Source organism: Blennius ocellaris (genome assembly GCF_963422515.1).
Source record: "Blennius ocellaris genome assembly, chromosome: 4".
In the NCBI taxonomy this organism is placed as follows: Eukaryota; Metazoa; Chordata; class Actinopteri; order Blenniiformes; family Blenniidae; genus Blennius; species Blennius ocellaris.
Genome location: NC_137653.1, coordinates 12,716,898 through 12,740,398, shown reverse-complemented (window position 1 = coordinate 12,740,398; position 23,501 = coordinate 12,716,898). Strand labels below are relative to the sequence as shown.

The 23,501-nt window shown below is 39.9% G+C and overlaps 2 protein-coding genes across 3 annotated transcripts in view; both read right to left on the bottom strand.

Annotated features, from left to right (window-relative positions):
- Positions 1–7,644, bottom strand: part of ampd2a (adenosine monophosphate deaminase 2a) — a gene marked incomplete at its 5' end in the record, with an annotated part of 30,441 nt that extends 22,797 nt beyond the window's left edge. The window contains one exon of one of the 2 annotated variants that reach the window (XM_080494754.1): positions 7,526–7,644. In XM_080494754.1, the coding sequence (XP_080350880.1) occupies positions 7,526–7,622 (97 nt within the window). The remainder of the gene's footprint in view (positions 1–7,525) is intronic. The other variant, XM_080494755.1, reaches the window with a different exon arrangement.
- A 7,786-nt stretch (positions 7,645–15,430) lies between these two features.
- LOC308128891 (G-protein coupled receptor 61-like) lies at positions 15,431–16,834 on the bottom strand (the record flags this gene model as incomplete). The annotated part of the gene is made up of 1 exon (XM_080494601.1): positions 15,431–16,834. One exon carries the CDS (start codon positions 16,832–16,834, stop codon positions 15,431–15,433), a length of 1,404 nt encoding a protein of 467 aa, XP_080350727.1.
- Positions 16,835–23,501: the final 6,667 nt, after the last annotated feature.

Sequence of the window (23,501 nt, the reverse complement as noted above, 5' to 3'; positions counted from 1 at the left end):
TTTAAGAATGCAAGAGTGACAAAGATATCAAAAGCTTTCTCTTATCTCTTGCACTCTGTTCATGTCTTTATTTTCATTATATGCTACCCACTCATTCTTATTCATTTCACAGCTGGATCTGTTTCAACACATCTGTCTTTGCGACGCTATGCACCAGAAGGAACTTCCTTCCTCACTCACATGACACACAATGCCCGAAGACTGAAAAATTCAAGCTGAGCTCAAGTTTTTGGTGGATCTTTAGACCGTTGACAAATTTTCTAAACAAACGTGAGGCAAATTTTCAACAACATAAAATACAAATTACGATAACAGGGGCAGAATAAATAAATACATTTGAGTATTACATATCCACACATACATAGAACTGCAATGTTACATTATTTCTCACTAAAGTGGCAGTGGCATTTTGACCGCATGCTGGACGATGCTAACAAGAAGGTGATGAACTTGTGAACCACAATCAGCTGGACGTATTCATAGCTTTTTAGAACGGACAGTAAACACAGAGGGATACTTTCAATTATTTTTAACAGCATAGAAACCCTTTTCTTCACTCACGTGGGAAAAATTGAATAAGGTAAACTAACAGGGTTGAGCCTCCGGTCTACTGTCACAATTCACTGCTGTAGATAAACGGCACACACCATTACAGGCACGAAAAGGTGTGAGCGGTGAAATTTCCACATCTGCTCTGCCGTGCGCAGAGGGCAATGATATCGACAGTTTAACTACAGCAACACCACAAATAAACCGTCTGTAAACTTCAACTATCCTAGAAAGATTGAAAAGTCTGCAAGTATAAGCAATTTAAAGAAATATTTATTCAATTGTAATTGTCATATAATTACAACTGTAGAATATAGAATGAACTGATTTGAAGACTACAGGATGCCCTGAAGGCCTTTCACTACGCTTCTGTATTTTCTGTGTGAACTTGTTCTAATGCATCGATAACATTTTGTTCTATTTTTGATGGTGTCACGATTGTACGAACAAGTTGAGTCGGTTTTTTTTTTTTTACATTGGAAAGCAGTCTGAATTCCATTTATACCGTTTTCTTTAAGGAAGATATCTCAAATGTTCTCTGTGAGTGTTTTTATTTTCATTTTTCTGCTACTGCCGCCGTTGTGTTCACATTGTGTTCACATCTTTTCTGTCCCAGGAAACTCATCAAGAGCACAGGGGAGTCAACGGTGCACAATTTCACATACTCCCCTACTCCCAGAGGAGCTGGTGTTATTGTTGAGGTCATTATCAGGAAAACATGTGCTCTCACTTGAATACCCCTGTGAACAAAATGAGACCAATATCCAAATAACATGCTTTCCCAGTATTCAAACTGACACTGCGTACTTTTCTTCAATCTCAAAACAATAAATCTCCCCTGGAGACCACCACATGTAAATACTGTAAAGCCGTATAAACACATTGCCAGGTGTGTGCGCGTGTTCACATCCCTCCTCTCACTCTCCTCTGTGATTATCCAGACAATCGTTCTTGTCACAACTGTCAGTGCAGCTCTCACCATATCTGAATATAGATAAGAGCTCCACTATGTCACCTGACTGTCAACATGTAACACGCTGTACTTCATGCTGCCTGAACATAAAGAGATCAGTAGGGTCAACATCCCACTCCTGATACAAAGGTGTGTCAACGACTCGAGCCGGTCGAACTGATAGGAGCGTTGCTTAAGTCGGATGACTGAGCAGAAAGGTTTGTGATAGCACCGGGAGTAGATATGAACTCACATGGAGCACACACTTCTGTGACGTTATCTTCACTTCAAGCCAATCAGCTGGGACCAACAAATCTTCATTTGCTGGAGTCCGTGTTTTGAAAGTTTGGCAAGATAAGCCCTCACTTACAACCATCAGCTCTCATACCTCACACGCTTTGTCCCACACTATACTGTGACTTTGGGTCGACTTACTTCCTGAATGTTTTTCATATCTTGTGATATTATTGTGAACTGCTGTTGAGATCCATAAGCAGTAAAAAAGCATAACAGTGGATGATAGAGCTTCATATAGAGCGATTACTTAATGGTAATGTCCTAAAGCTTGAATTTATTTGTTATATTTACAATAAATCTCATTCTAAAGAGTGCTTCAGTAAAATATCTTATAATTTAAGATTCCAGCTCTTTCTTTTAATAAAGGAAAAAAAGTCCATGCTTGGATAGGACCTCGATTCTGGTTTTTCAGAGTAATGCTCTCCCCCTGAATTCTCCAGCTCTCCCAAAGGAGGCCCACCCAATGCTTTGACAACTAGTGGTGTCGTAGTCCATCGTGCATTCGTTCAAAATTTCATTACAGAAGAAGTATATATCTTGATATATCTATATCTGATCGGTGATAACACAGTCGGCTTCTAAGGGCCTAGTTTCCTTTTTCACAATGCAACTTTGTTTGACTGTAGGAATGAATGGTTTCGTCTATGCAGAGCCAAAAATAATTTGAAGCAAACGTTCATTTAGTTCGCAACAAAAGACTGGATGAGTTCTTTTCTAATTGGTTTTTTAGAATGTTGAGGAAAATATACATATCTTCACCAATCTGAAATCATTTGCTCAATAAGTGTAATATTCACAAATAACAACAATTTTAAAGGCTGAATTCAACCAGTGGAATTGTAAAGTTCCTTTTAGACACACACAAAAAACAAAAACTAAAACTAAATAAACTAAAACTAAAAATGCAAGCGGCCTTTTTGTGGGCCTTGATAAACATCGACAAGACATTTAGAAGCAATAGAGTTCCTCAAAGGAAGACGTTGGGGCCTTTTTCAAGCATCTGAACAAAAAAATGTCCTTTAAAATAAAAAAATACAAACTTTTTAACATATAATGTTAACTCTGCAGCTCTCTTTACTCAACTGCCCATTGTTGCTTAGGAAATGTGTTTTCTAACGCGGACAAACAAATAAACAGCAGAGAAGAATACATTTTTTTAGATTACGACAAATTGCTCAAACATTGTGACTGTCTGAATAGGGCACACAACAAGTGACCACACATTTTTGCATTCTGAAATCACAGCCAAAATATGACCTGAGTGATTGTTTAATAAACAGAGATGTGGTAGGCAAAGCGGTTCAATGACCCACTGAGGTCATGAGACAATAAAAGGCCAGCGAGGGACCAAATATCAGCTGACACTGATGAACGCGCTGGATTAGATGAAAGCAGATCTTCATTAGGAGCCATGCTACAAGTAGAGACTGAACAAAGCTTAACTGTACCTCGGCTATGAAATACAAGCCATCATAATCGTGTGCATAAGCACCGTGTGTCACCCTGAAAATCACCCCAGTGAGACGAGGCGGCCAGGAATGATGTTGGGGTTGTAGCGGCTGTGTGCTGTTGTGAGTATGAGGGCGTGAGCGTTGCTGTACGGACAGACTTTGAGGAGGTGCTGGATGTTTGGTCGCCTTCAGTGACAACAGGCCCACCTGTTGGGAGTAAAAGGTTCAAAGGCCTTGGTTCTTAGATCCCCTCTTCAGATCAGACTCTCGGTTACACGCAGAGCAACCGAGTTATTCATAGCAGACGAAAGCCCGAGAACCTTCCTCTTAAACCGGTTCTCTGTCGTATCAGAAAAAGACTCACAATAACAAGCTGCAACTTCTTTTAACTGGCTGGCTCACAAAGCACTATTGGACCACAGTCTCCCTCTAGCGGTGAAATGGGAAAGTGAAAAACATCTGTAAACTAGTGGCTTTAGTGTTAAAAATTCAAAAACGAACACACACAAAAAAACCCAACAATAAATATTTCATCGGCTGACCTCGTTTGTTCAATCAAAGTTTCACTGACCCGTTTACATTACCTCTTCAGTTGCACCTCATCTGAAGTGTGTCTTTTCTGGTTTCTACAATGATTTAAATTCTATAGCTACTCCTAAAATATATTGTCGGCTCAGCAGCGATGAAAAGGTTCTGCATAATCACACACATTTGCAGAGAGAAATAACCACTGTGACAATTTTTCCAAAGGGGAACACCTACAGCATGCAGTATGACTGAGACGATAGGAGGTGGGGGGGGGGGAAGGAACTCCCATTTGCGAGTCACGTGTTTCTGTTTGACGACAGGGAAACAATGTGGAAATGGGATAAGGCGATGAGGCACGCACAGATCGCCACAACAATTGGGTTGAAGTCCACAGGGAAAAGCAAGCGCATATGCAAACGATGCAGGGAGGAGTGCATCAAAGCCCCATGAGGGATAACTGAACCGCTCCCACGACTTGACAAGTCATGAGATACAGTCGATACACGATTTCATGTCAGACCCATGGAGGCAAGCCATGGCAGAAACAGTATATCCAATTAATAATGAACCAGAGCAGAGCGGAGGAGTGAGTCGACCTGTGCACGCACACAGCAGGACGGAATGTAAGAAGCAAACAGAGTAATGTGCAGCAGACCTTTTAACAGTCCCATGCAAAGTTTTTCAATCGCAAAAATATAAAAAAAAACAAAAAAACAAGCACGGCTTGGAGGAAACAAGTACCTCACAAGGAGAAGTGAAAAAAGAATTAACACAGAGAACCATTTCTGAGTCAGGGAGTCAAAGCGGATGCTGAATTTGCAATAAGTGACTAAACTATGGTTAAGTTAACATTCACTGTGTAAAGACAGCGTATAGAAGCAGCTGATAGTATAACCTCGACCGCTGTGGAGTTCAATGGAAGATTACAATACTGTTACAGTTTTCTTACTAAAATAGTCCAGTTAAATGCAGTTTAGGCACTGAGATCGGGGCTCTCATTCCTACACTTTAAAATATAGAAAATTTTTTGATATGGTTAAGGACAATTAAATATTTATAAATATATGATAAATATTTCCATATTCACATAAAAAGTAGATCATACTTGTATTTTTACCTGAAACGTAACCGTGTTGGCATTTTATTATTTTATCCAGTACAATGTGGATTACTCAAACATTGTAAAAACAAAGAACATCTGGATTACAAAGGAAACCTGATAAAAAAAAACAAACAAACAAAACACTTAAAACATACAACAAGACAACCTGTGAATGGAAGCTACACAATGTTGTGTGGCACTGGAGCCTGGGGTTGCAGGGAACAGCAAGATCAGATCCTTCATATCATGAAACAACATAAAGCATTAATTCAAGCAGGAGAGAGGAATTCCCTCCACCTCTCTGGCAGATGCTTTAATACCCTCCATACATCACGTCATATAACTTGAGCTGCAAAGCAAGGCCATAATGTATTCTGCTTTATGTGATGCAGTGAAGCTCCAAAGGGGGGGGGGGGGAGAGCAGCCTGCAGGAAGAGAGAGATTCCTGCAGGAAGGAAAACCGATTGAGGAATCAATGTTTCCACCAGCTAATCAACTCCGTCTCTTGCGTAAGAGAACTGTTTAAAATGCATCGGAGTGCGACCGGGGGGGCTATCGGAACAAACGTCCACTCGTGTGATTCTTGAAATGAAAGCTGCAATAGGGCAGAGTTATTTCTGCTACGCACACAAGGAGTGACAAAGGCAATATTGATTCAAAAATGTGGTTTAAAAGTCAAACTGCTCAAGATACAGCCACGGCAGATTCCTCCCCGACGGCACTTTAGAGGCAGAAACGCTAACAGGGTGAGGTGGTCAGAAGGAAGCGCCATAATAGTACCGACATGTGACGCTCAGGACAGACCGGGAGTGCAGAGGGCTCAGCCAAGCGGCTAATTGAGAGGACTTAAATGACTGCATGGATGGAGAGACCTCTAAGTTATTTATTACTGCAGCAAAGACAGGCTTCCTCAGCAAATACTGTACAGTGTGTGTCAGCGTGAGTTACTGCTTGAGATCTGCTGCTGCATCCTTCCAAACACCCAACTTTAGCGATGTGCTAAGGCACACAGCCTAAATAGCTTCATGCTAAATCAATATTAACATTTAATTGGTTTCACAGATACACTGGTTTGACTTTGCTCAGAGATTATTGAGCATTAAACCTCTAAGATAAATATAGAGTCACAATCTGCATCCCTTCACGATTAAAGTGAATCAAACACCGACACACACACGCACCCACCGAATAGGAACCATTGTTACTCAAATAATGTCCCTATGAAACTGGATGATAGGCCTGTTTGAGAGTTAAACGTGAACGTATGAGCGTGCGAGGTGAAGCTATGAGATAAACCAATCCCACTGTTCTGTCTAACCCTGAGTGTTGTGATAAGGAAGGGCCAAAAGTCGGCAAACTGCTGATAAACCGTTGTTGCAACTGTAAAAGGGAGTGACCCAAAGAGCCCGGCATCCATTTATGAGAGGGACAAACATCCAAATATCTTCAGGCAATCAACATTCATACACACGCCATAACATTTACCATCACTAATGTTTCTGTCGCAGTGGTCACTGTTGGGTTACAAACAGATATACATGGTAAATCAATGGCTTCACATTACGTCATTGTCACAGCGCATGTTATAACTAATGTGGAATCAACCCACATGTTCAATAAAAAAAAAAAAATGTTAAATGGTGTTTATCAATTGAATGGAGCAATATCAGACTGAAGTATTTGATGATGATGGCAATCAGTTAAAGCAGAGTAGGAAACAATTGCTGCCACTTGGTCATAAATAACCAGTAGAATATATTGTTAATAAATACTTCTCTGGTCAGATAGTGAGTAGTAGTTTATAGAATTTTATATCGGTAAGTGATGGATGGATGAAGACATAAATGGATGCTTTTGTTTTGCAAAGTGATGAAGATAAGTGAATCTGTCAGTTTAGTCAAAGAATTACAGGTTAATTGCTGAGTCAATCTACTAAACATCATCATCAGTTATCATGAAAACATAAACATATAAGGTTTTCCTGAATATAAATGTTTGAGGTTCTTTCTGCTGTTCATGATAACAAGCTGCCGAGCTTTAGGTTTTGGGATGTTGCGGGGGGGGGGGGGGGGGGGGGGGGGGACGGACATTTTAAGGAATCTGTATGCTTTGGGAAAAGAAATTTACACAATATTCTCACTTTCCAATATTTTTAAGACCAATCAACAATCCTTCGAGAAAATCTGAAACCAATCACTTTACAGGGAAAAAAAATATTTTTTAGTTTTTTTTTTTTTACATTTCATGTCCCTTAAGGACGGAGATAATTTCTTTAAGATATTTCATCACAATTCACCGTCTACCTAACAATGATGATAATTAAGGCGGTTTTCAAAAATAAAATATTTGCAGTTAAGTGGACATCAGAAGTGCAGTATACATAGAGGAGCACGCCTGCTGAATGACAAATAACTAATATAAATCAAAGCGTCAAAACAAATTCTACTCATGCCTCAAAGATGGATGAAAATAAAAATTGAGCAACTAATCAGATTTGTTGTGATCTCCACCTCTGTAAAGTCACTTTCCTACCTTATTGCTCCTAATGAATAGCATGAAATCTTAAGTAGTGATGCACAGGCATCTGCATCAGTGTCCCCACTGAGTTTCCTCACTCTCTACGGGACCCCCTCCACCCACACTCACCAGGGCTGGTGGTGCTCTGCAGGCTCCCCCTCTTGTGAAACAGGGACTTAGACTTAGCCTTCCCTTGTCCATTGTTGCTGGAGGAAGAAGATGACATCTTGCCGTCTGTGCTCCTGTTACTAGAGGAGCAGAGCGAGTCAGAGCTGCGCGGTGGCCAGCAGAGGGAGAGAGGAGCGCGAGCTCTACGGCTGGAGCTCTGCCTCATGGTGGGGTAGCAGGGCGGTGGGACCCATACTGGGCTGGGAGAAGCTCCTCTGCAGAGTTGGCTCCTCCTCTTCCTCCCAGCCAGCAGCAGGTCAGCGGCCATGCTGCACAGCGGCAACGAGCTGAAAGGCAGGCCAAGGCTTCCCCGGCTCCTGCTGGGGGCCATCCTCCCCGGTTGCCCTAGCAACCAAGGAACGAGCTTCCTGTAGCCAGCACAGTGAAAAGCAGCCACGGAGGAGGCCATTGCAAACCACAGTGTGAAGCGAGCATGACAGCCAGTGAGCCAGGAGACCCGAGTCCACCCTGCCAGCTGAGTAGCAAGGTGAGTGAAGGACAAAAGTTTTTTTTTCCACTCCTCTAAAAATAGCAGTTTGACTTCATATCATTCAATAAACAAAAACAATCGCAGAGACGAAGAAAAAAAAGCAAAGGATCTTGATGAACGGCAAGCTACCGTATAAAGCCACAGAAGACTGAACAGAAAGTGTGAACGAGGACTGAAACCGGCTCTGTCTGCAAACTGACCAATTGCATATCCTTTGCTGGAAAATCTGGAGGGGAGTCCTGCAGCACACACACACACACACACACACACACATACCCATGGCCCGCCTGATGTTAAGTAACATAAATAGCGATGACCAATGCCCAGCTGGGGCCGGTAACACAATTCATGACACTATATCCACAACATCTTCTCACATTGTTACTGTAGTTCCATTTGGTTGTATTATATTGTACATGTTTTAATAAAGTGTGACCATGTGCAAGTGTCAAAATACCAACAGGAGTCTGTTGAATAATTAAGATGTATCTCAAGAAGCAGAAGAACAAGAAGAAGACTCATGGCAAATATCATGAAGTTGCTGGTGACATCAGTACATACTATAGTGTGAACAAGAAACATCTTCATTGCGAGTTACTATGTTACTTTTATTAATTGTTTTTCCTTCTTCAATCTGCCATATATTAAATATATAGCTTAATGAGATCAGTAAAAAAAATCACTTCAAAAATATAGCAAATATGAAAATATCATCACCGCATTACTTGACTTATATACTATCATTTTAAAACGTATTATGTATAACAAGGATGACGTCAATACGCACATTACATAGTAAAGGTCGCCATCTAGTGGTGTAAATATTTAATTGCACCTAACAATCATTTCCTATCTGCGTCTGAGTTCATTGAGCTTCACTTCACCAAATCTTAAATCATATACCGTTAATGTTTAGCATTTTTTGTACCAAATGTTAAAGCTATACAAATATCCATAAGATATTATTTATCAGCTCGTCTGCACAAAAACTGTATCCCATTTACATAGTGTTTGATGTGTAACCATAATACTTTTAACCCAGATAGCAACTCCAAGAATGAGACTGTCATATTGGGATAAACTCGAGAGTTAAACAACAGATGGAGTCATAAATCATAAAAACGAGTGAACTAAGTGTGTCTAAGATATAATACTGTAAGCCCTGAAACATTATCTCTGATCTCTACAGTTGAAAATCCAATCAATAAAGTTTTCTATCAGAAAAACCGTGCCATTGAAAGATAGATTCAAGTGGGTTATTAACTAGTCAAGAAAAAAAAGTATTCCACAGTCTATCGAACCTTTCCTGAAATCTGACCCAGTTTTTGAGAGTCAACACTCACCATCTGGGACAACAGCAGCAGAAACAACCTTAAAAAAAAAAAAAAAAAAACTACAACGAGGCCTACATTTAAAAAGGAAGAGATCAAACTGCTCCAGGAACATACAGGTTGCACTTACATTACTAAAATTACTCACATTCTTAAGGCAAAAGCAGGAATTGTTGCAAGTATGACCTGATGGCTCTTCTTTGCTTTTCTATTTGCTTCTCTTGCTTGGACAGACTTTCTGTTTGCACACCCTAGTGCTAAAAATTAGACCACTGTGCATATATCCAGCTGCTTTGGGACTTCTTTTTTTTCTCTTTTTCCATCAGTGAAAACCTGAGGCCAAAGAAGTTGTATGCATACTCTCGTTAGACAAATAGTCCAAAGAGAAATCAAGATAAAATCTAAGGGATGGAGGTTTTATGTATTCAGATTATAAACGCTGTGAAAGGGGGACATCAAGTGATTATTTTGCATCTCTTTTAAAAAGCACTGATGTTTTCTTGTATTAATGCTTACATGATCAGACTCATTGGTCAAAAAAACACCTGGAATGTGTTCTGCAACATAACATGTGTGGCTTGAGCCCTCAAATGTTTTAACACATTAAAAGACACCTATCATTTGCCCAATTAAAACAAAGCTAAGAAAAGGAGGATACTGGATACATATCTTTTTAAATAACAGAGTTTATACATTGGATAGATCGTGAAGCTGCTTCATGTGGTGGTGGAAGTACTTTAAACCAATTGAAAATTCCTGTAAACAGAGTTAATATAAATTGCATATAAATTGTAATATTACTTCTCTGATATGATCGTCTAATCATCTCATCATCTTAGTGATTTAATCGTGTACCTTTAACTCTTATAATGCATTTACTTTGTGGCTCTTGACTTATTCCGTTCGGTTTTACTTAATTTTTACTTTACTATTTCTCTCAATGCCATTGTTAAGTGTCTCCTCATGTAAAACATTTTGAATTGTTTTATTAAATTGTGCCTTGCTATGCCAGGGATGTGAAACTCATTTTAGTGTAGGGGTCCACATGCAGCTCAACTTAAATGTGTTTAATATGTTTAAAAATAAAATAGAGGAATAATAATGTTTAATCACAACGTCGTCGTCGTTGTTGTTGTTGTAACGGCAAATCAAAGGTGCCATATTATTGTTATTATTGTTATTCACTACTCTTAAGACATTCCACGTTTTCTTTGAAAGGTTTTACAATTTGCTTGGTGGCTTGGAGAACCCGAGTAGATCCTCTTGTGGACTAAGTTCTGCTCTACATTTGTTTTTGGTGCAAATAAGTAAGAATTAATTTAGAAAAACTTTATATTCAAACATGTTTCTTTTTTACAGACCCCGATTAAGACGAACATCTTGAGTTGTGATACAATTATTCTAACTTTTTTTTTTTTAACAGCCTTTACCACGCATATCTTTACAAAGTCAGCATGTCATGTAATGTTTGCTGTAGATTGAAGTTTTTATCCAGAAGTTTGAAGTGAGACTCACCAGATTGTTGACAGGAGCTCAGAGAGACGCTGTGGAACGACCAAACACGACACGTGTTATATTATTAAATAGAAACAAACACATGTCATCACCTGGGACAGTAACGTTTAAAACTATCGGATCAGTAAGTTTCCGTTAATAATAATAATAATAATAATAATAAAAAACCAACATGTTTCACAGCCCGCGTGCTTCCCGTTAGCCCCCGTTAACCGTCGTTCGCTGGAATCAACCTGATTTCAAAGGTTAATGACTGTGACGGTAAGACGCTCGTGGCGACTCGACAATGTGTCGTTGAGCTTTATTTATTCTAGTGTATGGGTCAAATTAAGTGATTTCATACCTTTGTCGGACTCGATGTGTTTTGAGGTGAGTCCAGTTTCCTGTAGACGAAGAATGAAGTTTCACTTTTAAAGGATCCGCCTCCTGACAGAGTCGCTCCTCACGAGTTCCACCTCCTCCATGTGTTTGATCATGTTGACATGTCAGGTATGTTTTGGCCATATGAACCAGAGAAGTGACTTTGAAAGACCCTTCGTTATATTGAAGACTGAATATTGTTGCCCATCATCATTTAAGGCTGATGGCAACTCCCAGCAGGATGACAAGTCATGTCACAAAGGTCAAAACATCTCAAACTGTCTTTTAGGACATAATAACTTCACTGAACTCCAATAGTATGTTATAAAACTACAATAATAATGAGTAAAAATGACATTTGAGATTGTTTGTTTGTGTCAGAGCACCTCGACAAACACCAGTTCAGGAGAACAATGAATCAGTCAGTGTTCATTTTATTTTATTTTTGGTTTGTTTGCTTGTTTACTGGACCTTTTTTGGGACCAGGCAAGTCCTTCAACATCAAACTGATTGATGCATGTCTTTATAGACTTTGCTGTATGTGCACTGTTGGCCAGTCATGTTGGAACAGGAAGTGGTCACCTCCAAACTCCTCTGAGTTCCCAATTCTGAGAGACCAAACCAGCCAAACAGCCATTAAAAACACTGATTTTGAGCAAGGCTGTTCTGTGCAGAGTGCCAGCCAGTTCACATCTGTGTTCAATAATCTCTTGAAAATCAATGAACTTTAGATATTTTCATGAATTTATGGAGTGTAAGGCAAATGCCCCTGACAGGATATCATAAGGACATTAAGTCACTCACATGTTTATGTTTATTATGATCTATTATCTACATTTTGTGTAAATATTTATGTGTCTTTGTGAATACTTTATAATGGCCTTATTTCTCTGTTGTTATTTATATGTTTTGTTGCTATTTGTTATCAGATTATATCCATGTATTTGTGTCGTCATTCTATGTGGGGTGAATTACTATTTTGCTGTGTCTCTGTGTTAATACTTTACTGGAGTGAAAGTATGCTCAGATGTAATAAAAAAAAAAAAAAAAAGACCAAGTAACAACCAGATAGACTATTTATAAAGACCAGCACACTGAGGCACATCTCGTCGAAAGTGGAGCACACAGTTGTATGAGTCCAGCAGTTCAGTTGATAGGGTCACTCAAACGTTTCGTTATCATTAAAACCAACAAATACGATTCACAACAGTCTTAAAGATCCTTTCTATCATTTGATTTTGTTTTACCATTTATTTTCAAAAAATTTTGCGGAGTGTTAATATGCTGCTGATATTTGGACTGATTGTGTGGTTGTTTTTTTTATATGTAAAGAGCCTGTTTTAGGTCTCAGCAATCATTCAACCATTACATTTTTATAAGGTACAAAGTTCATCTCTTCAGAGATGAAGTATCTAAATTGGATTCCTTCAATGCCTATCATAACCCACTTTCACTTAGTGATTCAGTGATTCATGATTTTTTTTTCTCCCCTGGGTTCTCTGCAGCAAAATGTATCTGCATTGATGAGTTTATTTATATTGAGTGAGGTGATGCAAGATCACATGAAATTAAAATAGCGGAATCGGCATGAAATATTCACACAAGCAAGAGAGCGCTCGGCATGTGATAACACAACAAAAGCAAATGTCAGCTGTGTTTCCAGTCTCGAGAATATAATTTAAGTAGTCACAGATGAGGGTGTCTTGTTGGACTCCCAAGCTCCTCCTACCGCCCACCAAAGCACTGAGAAATGTCACTAGGTAATAATTGCCATGGGGATGGCAGAGCGTGTCGAAGCTGGGGGCGGTTTGACTGAGGTCCATCATAGAGGTGTGAGGCCTGTCACACACCAGCAACTGAACTACAGCGTAAAACTAACTAACTATCTATCTATCTATCTATCTATTTATCTATCTATCTATCTATCTATCTATCTACCTATCTATCTATCTACCTATCTATCTATCTATCTATCTATCTTTCTATCTATCTATCTATGTGTTATTCGGTCCATATTTCTTTCATCTCTGGGTTGGTCGGGATTTGCACTTGGTTGATGCTGGAACGCCCGATGAATTTACTGTAACGTCAAAAGATTTTCGTTCCTTTTCGTTTTAGTTTGTCTTCAATATAAATGTATGTTTTCTTCTTCTGTCATTCACCGCTGGTTGTGGCTTTTGAAGATTTAAATGTCACCTGCCGAAGGTCGAAGCGTTTGAACTGTATCCTCGCTCCCTTCCTCTGTGGATCTGGATTTGGATGAATCAGAGAGTATTACATAGCAGTACCAGAGCAGTGACATGGCAACGTTAAAGAAGAAGAAAAAAAAAAAAAAAGATTACATGAGTATGAAACAATTGGTGAAAAATGTTTTCACAATAGAGCTTAATTGTAGTTGAAATTAAGAGAATACATCCAAAATGTTTTACAAACATAGAAACTCTTTATTACAACATTGTCTCTCACTCAAATTTTCAGCAATGTTTTTTTTTGTTGTGTTTTTTTTTTCTAAATACTTTCGTATCAATGCAGTACAATGGAAGTCATTCTTTATGTTTATCACAGCTTAAAAAAAACAATCTCTGAACATGTGAAATTCCTAACACGACTGTTCAACATCATTCACAGTTTTGGATAATTAGACATGATGAAAAGGTGTCAAGCTCAGCAAGCTGTTGATTTTGAATTTGCATCGTCACTAAAACACCGTCCAAAGAAAAATATCTCGGAAACCCTGTGTCCACAATACATAAGAAAAACTTGTGGATTTAATCAAGTATTTCCACACATAGTTCAGCATATATATTTTTTTCTAACAATTTGCTATAAAATACCTCTTAATTTTCTTATCAAGCTGTAAAATGTAACAAAGTCTGGACCCTTGTTTTTATGTAATAAACCCCCAACAAACCCTTTCGGCTTTCGTACTTACATTTTTAAAAATGTGTGCAGGAATTGCAGCTGTAAAATATTTTATTTTCTGCACTGAGGTACTGTAAAAGCCATGGTGATCAGGGTAGTCAAAAATAAACATACATGTGTTTTCCTTCAGAACAGAACAGAAATCATTCGCTGCATACTTGTGCAAAATAAATTCGCCTTCGTGTCACCAACTTAAAAAAAAAATATTAAAAAGGTAAACACAACCAAAATGTACACAGCTTTACTTAACATAAGAAACTGTTTATTACATTAAATAATATAAGAAATCAAATTTTATTTGAACGTACCGCAGTGCTTCAAAATAATGCTGATTTTTTTTTTTTCCGATCGAATTCCAAAATACATCAATAAATACACCACATGGCAGAAAGCAGTGTGATCCTAAAATGATCAACCGACATAGTGGACTGAGCCACGGCAGATCCGGCTTAACGTGATGTGATGTATTTGGCCAAGCACCAAAGAAAGTTTATCTGTAAACAACTTGCAGCGATTCCATGAGAGGTCCGTCCGCTATATGTACACCTCCTAATGTAATATATTCACATTGTCATCGTCTTTGCTGAAGTGCAGCTCAACACTCCGAATTTTGTAGACTTTATTGCTGTCTTCTTAGACGTCACCTTCAGTAAGCTTTCGCAATGAATATCTGAACTGTTTCATATTCATATACATGAACCCATTAATCCAATCATAGAGCACAAAACTAAAGCGATTATTTTAGAAGGAGGACATTTAAGAAGTTAGTCCCTGATTAGAGATCAATAGACAGTCTGTAAATAATTTGATCCAAAAAAAACCCACTGAATTTCTTTCATGTACTCCAACATCTAATTCATTTCTTTGTTCTTTAATTATCCTGGGGGGGAAAAAATCCTTCTACAAGTTACATCAAAATTAATTCACTGAGTCCTTTGCTGTATGGAGATGAGTATTTGTCTTGAAGACTGAAATACAGCTTTGTTTTTTTTTTTCTTAAAGTTGTAGTGGTTTCTGCAAGTAACAGTTTGAAAAGCATCTCAAACAGCTGTGTTTTGCTGAATCACCATGACTGTTTTCAAAAAGTTGGATGAAAACCGATGAACTACAGTACAATGATTGAAAGGTTTAAAAAAAACCAATTATGTCAGTTGAATGGACAGAGCTACCAGATGGACAGTTTTCAGTGTAAGCAGAGAAACATTTTATATTTTTGAAACATATTTTCAGAAAAAAAAAATTATAAACTCAGTTATCTGTATGTATATGGTTGTTTTTCGCCTGTTCAGTCTCAATAAACTCTGAAGTCTCCTCTGCAATTTGTCCGGGGATACGGAAATCAATGGGCATGGGCTGTGCTGGCTCAGGAGGCTGAGGCTGAGTCACGGGGCAGCAGGCCTCCCCCTTCGGACTGGAAGTGCTGTGAGAGTTCGGAGGATCCAAGTTGCAGCCGGTGCCCTGAAGAAACTGTAGGAAATTTTCCTCAATAGATCCGTCACGGCTTGGCAGTCTGTCTTCCACATCGACCCCTGCTCGACGAAACAAACAAGGCAGGTGTTTGCCCAGCTCTTCTCGGATCTGTCTGTTGAGACAGCCATAAAAGAAAGGGTTGGAGGTGAAGCAGAAGTAGCCAATCCAGGTGACCACCTCCTCCAGGGAAGCCAGTGCAGCAGGTGGGCTAGCAGCCAGTGCTGAATACAGATGGAAAGTGAAATAAGGCAGCCAGCAACACAGGAATTGCCCACCGACTGCTGCCAAAACTGCTGCGGCCTTTCCACCGCCAAAATGGCGCTGTGGGGTCGCTCTGCCTGTACCAGTCCCTGTTCCGGAGCTGGTAACCATCGTGGAACGACTGCTGAGAGACTCTGAGCGCTGGCGACGAGGCGTGTCCATCCAAGTAGGCAGTGGCCCATGGTGCATGGCAGCGACTCGAGCCACTTTGAACATGTTGCAGTACACAACGAGGATGACCAACATTGGACACAGGAAATAAACCAGAGTGAAGAGGACCATGAAGGCCAAACGATTTGACCCTCCCCCTGTCCAGTGAAGTGAGCAGCGCCTGTGGCCCTGAGCAGGGGGAGATGGGACGGCCCCACCACCTCCTCCCCCAACTCCACTGCTCTCCAGAAGAGGAGTTCTTCCACCTTGCAGAAACCAAGCAAGTAGCGGCAGAGCAGACATTGCCAGAGCTTTGACCCATATCCCCACAAGCACAGAAGCTACGAGGCCAACAGTCATCTTCACTTCGTAGCGCATTGGATGGATGATGTAGTAGTAACGCTCCACATTGATAACCGAGATGGACAGGATGGCAGCACTGACCAGGCACACGCTGAGAAAGAGGTAGCTCCTACAAAGAGCCTCCCCGAAGAAGGCTCGGCTTGAGAGCATGCCAAGGGGCATCAGCACCAGGGCTGCCAGCAGGTCTACCATGCACAGGTGGAAAACGAAGGCAAATTTGTGGAGCTGTGGGGCCTTGGCAATGACCGCCATTACAGCCACATTACCCACCACAGCCAGCAGATCCATGAGCAACATCGCCAGCAAGGCTAGCGACTGGGAGAGGGCCCAGCCCTCGGGCAGCGAGGAGGCAGACGCGTTGGATGTGGGCTGTGGAGGTCTGTGGGAGGAGTTCCACATTGGCTCCATTGAAGGGTGGGATGAGGCAGGCGAGCAGGATCAGTCACAGGCCCATCACCCATCCTTCAAAGTCAGGAAGTGCGGCCAGAAAACAGTGGCTTTGAAATTAGGTCAAAAGCAGCCTCCTTATCCAGAAGATGATGCTGCAGACCTCAGGCAGTTCAAACTTTCTGGCATCAGTCACAACCCACCCTGAAAAAAAGAAAGAAGAAGAGAGGGCAGTAAATTGTCACTGTACATGCTTTTATAAGGCTTGCGTCTGCAGAGGGCTTGGAAATCTTAATTATATGAACTAATCCTTCCGACCAGCTGCACACCCTAGTCTCACGATTACCACAGCTACCATGAGAAGTTTTATCAAGTATTAGCTACTCAAATCTCTTCTAAGCCTATCTTCCTGATTACCGTAACCCACAGCCAGCCTTCACGCCAGTTCACTCTGGAACATCTTGCCTCGCACCTTTTTAGCAGCGTGGCACAAGATTGAGTGGGTGACATTCGTAGACAGACAAATGTCATCAAGTCATTGAGCCACTTGAACGCATCAACTCAAAATATCTCAGTGATGCGCGTGATCACACTGACCGCCTGGAAAAACACAAATAAACTTTATGGAATAGTTCATTGCATTTTTCTATATTGATATAAGCAGGGATGGAAGATGACTCTATCGCGGTCCTTCTTGAGCAGCAGCAGGTGATAAAGATGTGTCAAGCACACATCCTGTCTTGAGCATAAGCTGATTTACCAAAACCAATTTTATCAGCGAATAGGCAACAGCCCCTTTCCATCACATCAATATCTGTCATGAGAGCTTTCATTGAATACGGATATCCATAGAGTAATGTTAATATATACAACTAGATGTTCCAATTAATATGCCATCCCAGCATGTCTTTCAAAGGCCGTGTCTGTGTGTGCTCCACTATGTAGGTTTGAGATTGTGTGGACTGTAACATCCAGCAGATATATAAACAAATCAAAAATGTCTACCTCCAGAAAGCCTGGACCTTCCACAATAAATTAATACATTAAATGGTTTCATGTAGAAAACCTTATATACTGTCAGCATATTATCTGTGTGTGGCTGTTACATATATCAAACAGACAAATTTAGCTGGTTTTGCATGAATGTGTCAGATTCAGAAAATCCTGCTGCATGTTTACCAACAATGCAACAAAAGCCGAGAGTGCTTTGACTTCTACGATGATTGTGATTCCAGTTGAAAATTAAACTCAAGCATTTCATCACCTATGAATGATTGCCCTCACTGTGCAATGTCTGTGTATCACACACAGGGGTACTCCCAGTTCAGTTGAGCCCTTCTGCCTGATTTAGTCATGTCTTACTGCCTACTCGTCCATATATTGATCATTAATGCATTACACCCACTGTACAAAGCAAGGCCCACCGTTTTAATTTCAGAATACAAATAAAAATGGATGTATTGGTTGCACTCAGCAGTACATAATCATCAGAAAAGAGGAGGAGGGAGAGAACAGGCGAGGAAATGTGTTGAGAAGCAGGGAGTATGATGGGAAGAAGCAGAGAGAGAACAAGGCAGAGAGCATTATGTACCTGAATCAGAGTATTTCCTGATGCAGCTGTCTGCTGCTTTGGTCTCTGAGGATGAAAACCTGGTTTAGCTCCCACTGCTGAGGTACACAGTGGAAATCAATCACTGTACCTTGTAAATGCTGTTGAGGTACTTCCCACTGTAAGAGCCTGTTTCTCTTCCCATGCCTCGGTCTGCTTTCTGCATCCTTCTCCCCGGATGACAACAGCTGTGGCAACAGAGGGTTGTTCTTTTTTTTTCTCTCCCTGAAACGATGCTGATGTAAATGCCTGCAAACACACCAGCTCTGCCTCTTCTTTCCCCCTCCACTCACACTCAGTGACCGCAGAGATGGAGCAGGAGGCAGAGAGAACCAGGACCATAGCTGCTGCCTCTGCAGGGTCCTAGTGTCCTCAAGCTCCTGTAATCTTAACCTCAATACTCCCAGATGCTTTTGCAAAATGTGATGTGAACGGAACATGCCATGACTGTATCATGAAAATCATCCTCACTATTACAGCATGTTTCAGCAGTAGGATTGCCGTTCTGTTAAAACTTACAATCCACATATTTCACTTTCAGTGCCATCATCACATAAATGTTTCTGTTTTCCCATCACAGTTTTTGTTCATTTGTTGGCCAACCTTGAAGTTGGCATGAAACCGATTGAGCAGATAGGGTCCAACACATCCACTATTAAACAACAACAAAAATGCCAACACTGCGTGTACTCCACTGTTTACTGTGATACACTTATTACACTTTAAGACGGCACATCTGCACATTGTAATATTCTGGTCACAGATATCATTGCATACCTACATACCTGCAACTTCTGTTAAAATGTTAACATTCATCTTACAATGAACATATACAGCATACCTCACAGGAATTCAACATTTTGTAAATCATCCTGTAAACCCCAGGCCGTTGTCTGAATGTATGTGGCGAACACGGCTGTGACTTGATGACCTGGGTCATAAATAACAAATACATTTAAAATGCATAGACCATTTTACAAGCTTGCCTCATCAGTGAATTTTCAATTGGAATGTCATCTTTTACATGACAATATTTTGCTCTCATTTAAAGACAATAATTTGCCTAAATTACTGCAGGGTTTGTTTCACATCCGTATGAATCCGCATTTGCAAGTATGTGAGGAGTAATAGAGTCTTGTGGAGTGCTTGCATGGATTTCTACAGATGACCTCCAAGTGACCTGTTTCTGATCCTAAATATTTGCATGTTCAGAGCATGACTCGCCCAGGAGTCATACCTTATCCCTTGTCCTTGCTTTTTGACAGGAGTAATCATTTTTCTACCAGTCGGTAATGATCCAGGTAAGAATTCCATGGATTAAAGTGCCCTCCAGTGAAAGATTTACTGAGACAGTGAGACCTTGATTAGGCAAGGCTTCAGCCTTCAGCGATCCCAGCTTCTCAAACTGGGGCTTCTGTTGCCACGGTGATCTTTTTCACTTACAGTCCATCTCATTGCTCTGTCTACAGAGGACAATGAAATCTGGGTTATTATGGATAAGGCTACTCCACTGAAGGAGTGGGCATGGAGCCACTGAGTCCTACATGGTTTTCATTTGCATTTGTAAGGTTGCCCATGATGATACACGTAACATTTGCATTTTATGGAAATTACATTTTCTATCTCATTCACAATTAGGGAATATGCTTTATGTTTTACCACTTGTCATGCATTGACTGAATAATACAGTTTGCAAACTGCCTTATTGTTATGATTTAGGTGTTCTGAATAAAATGTTTCAGTTGTCCCCATCTCACATGTATCAATGTATTTACTGAAGAAGAAACAATGGATGAACCCACAATGACCACCAGGGGCTCAGGATGTAAGTTAACAAATTATAACACAACCGGGTTCCACAAGTTGACAGGAAATTACTCTACTAGAACAAACCATACTCTACATGCAAAGACTTTAATATTTACTTTAAAGTAATATGAAATGTTCACTATTACTGACATTTTTCAATCAGTCATTAAGTCAATACCAGCTAATGTACTAGAACTGAAAGCCTATGTCATTGTTGGCGATGATAAAATACTGGACAACAATGGAACAGCTCACATGTGAGCAGATGCAGATGACAATACAGATTTACATCCCTCGTTTAACAGGAGATGACTGTCAAACGTAAACTCTGAACATTTGGAGGTGCCACAATAGAGTTTTGAATGATGACTATTACGACAGGTTTACGTAACTCTGATCTGATGTGACTTAGGTCCAAAACATATCTCACATCTGCTCTTTTGTTATCAGCTATCCAGACCTCAGAACCAAACACGCAGAAGTTGCTCTCACTTTTAGGCACCGAATATTTGGAACAAACCCCTTGAAAAATGCATGCTAATTCCTATTCTGAGTACGTTTATAATCAGGCTGAAGACATTCCTGTTTTCTTTCATTAAACAATGTATTCATTTTATGTTCCACGGTATCTTCAATTCTGGTTTTCATAATTTGTTTGACATAATTTGCCTTAATTTACTGTTTTTGTCTTTGTATATTTATATTCAGTTTCCTGATTGTTTTTTTCAAGATGCTCTTTCAGTTAGACTGTTGTTGAAATATACAATGCAAACAAAGCTGCCTTGCAAATTATGCAATTCGACACCATGTACATTAAGATGCAAAGTAATGTCAAATTTGATTGAAGCTCTCTGGTTGTTTTGGGTTTATTTTTAATGCATTTAATAAAACCTCTGCAACAGATCGGAAAACATGATGCATTTGGGCGGAGAGATTAAATTGACATCTCTTACTACTGTTGTCATGGTGAAGATGTATAGAGGTGCCCTGTAACACGGAGGGAAAATGGGAATTATACATATGCTTGTGTAACACAGTGTCTCTCAGACACTACATGAGTGGGAAAAAAACAAAGCAGGTGTGTGATGTGTTTCAGTGCATCATCGGCATGAGTGTAGCTGTCTGTTTGCATCAGTATTCAGACAGGTGTGTGTGTGTGTGTGTGTGTGTGTGTGTGTGTGTGTGTGTGTGTGTGTGTGTGTGTGTGTGTGTGTGTGTGTGTGTGTGTGTGTGTGTGTGTGTGTGTGTGTGTGTGAATCAGGTGTTGACTCACGATAAAAATAGCAGAGTCTTGCTCGGCCGGCAGCACCAATCACTGCCACCACAAATACAAGGGTTTCCATGGCAACCTTGAAAATAGACTCTACATTCGCACTCAGAAATAGCAAAGGACGTTGCAATAACCCCAGAGAGCCCTGGCTGCCAATAATAACTACCCATAGATATGGACGCACAAATACCGACAGCACTCAGAAATAACACGGTGCCATTGCATTTACTGAAAACATGATTAGTGCAGCCTACACAAACAGTCAGCTCAGATTCAAATGCGCTCATAGTATGGGTGTAAAAGAGATGTGCAAACAATGAACAGCTTTATATATAATAATCCAATTTTTTTTTCGTGCAAGTGTCCATATTTGTTAACATGCATATTTCTGATTACCTTATCTTTTGCTCCCTATCAGACCACCTGAACAATTTAACTATAATGAATAACATATGAAAACTTCCATATTAAACTCCTGTAGACCAACTGGTAGTGTGTATCTTTTAAATATTTATCAATATTTGGGGGGGGGGGGGTTGTTTATGTACCAATGTGGACTACTTTAGTGTTTCCCCAGACCAGTGAGAAGTTATTTGACGTGCAGGCATTTTTAAGTAACATAAATCGTGACTGATGTGTGATTGTTCAGTCGAGCTGCACAACATCTGACACTGCTGATGTTTTCAAACGTATAAGAAATCTCGACACTGTCAGATTCTGAGAGAACTTGTTTTGTAAATGTTGGCGTGGATTTACTGTCGACGAAGGCTGAAGTGGTAAAAGTTCCCTTGGAGACGCTTCAGTGTTCATGCTATAGCAGACAGTGAAATGTAGAAGGGTTCTTTTTATGTATTTCAGGAAGAGATTATATGTTTGGAATGATAATAAGGATTGTTGATGTTTTCTTGTGCGACCACACACATTTTACTTTATAAAGCTGCAAAGTTTAGCATCAGCAGCAAAGTAAGTGGGAAAAACTGAATGAATACATTTTTGACGAACTTCCTTTGAGGTACTTGTACTTCTACTTTCCTGCTGATGTCTTCATCATTATTTAATTGCCTGCTGTTTTGTGTGGAAGCTCTCCTTATCATACCAGGTTGTATTTTATTTCACAAGATGTTCCTGGGAATGTAAATATTCTCTGAATGTATCAATCCTGTATTATGTCACAACAAAGACCCAAAAAGTCTTTAAAGTATACAAATATGTAATTTTAGGCTCAATGGAAAGAACTTCCCTTTTAATAATTATGATCATTCCTTGTAGTTTCTTTTATAATACGCAGAATATTGCATATTTGCAAGCAGTAGCAATGCCAAAAACAAACGGACAAACAAACAAATAAAATCTTCATATAGTAAAAGTATATCACTTAATAACTACTTATTTCAGAACATATTTGTGTTGCCGAACATGTTTGCGTGTTCTCCCTGTGTACATGGGTACTCAGGTGTCTTCCCAGAGAAACATCATATATTTTAGATCAAACAGAGACCCGACATTGATAATATAGGGGAGAATGTGAGTGCGTAGTTGCTTTTCTCTCTGTGTTTGGTCTGAGATGGACTGTGACCTGTCCACGGTGATTCCTGGCTTCGCCTGTCAGCGGGGAACAGCTCTGGCGTCCCGCAACGCTAAACAATGAGAAAGGAATCGGCTTAAGATTGCTCTTTCGATTCATAAGTATTATACTAATTTCACTTGCATTAAATTTAGAACCTTATATATTAATATCAACTGGACTATTTTGATATTTGTATCATTTCCCCCATTTCTGAAGATGCTTGTTATGCCAGATGGTGGCAGTGTGTCCACTCTATTGTACACTGGTACAGAAGCTGCCTGCACCATCCAGTTTACAAATGTGATAGCCATATATATATATTTACTGAAACTGGCTCAGTAGAAACAATGAGAGCATCTCAGTAGCAAAATTTGTCCTCACCATGCTGCTTTCATACAACAGATTTTAACGCTGCATCTTGTAAGTGAGGAAG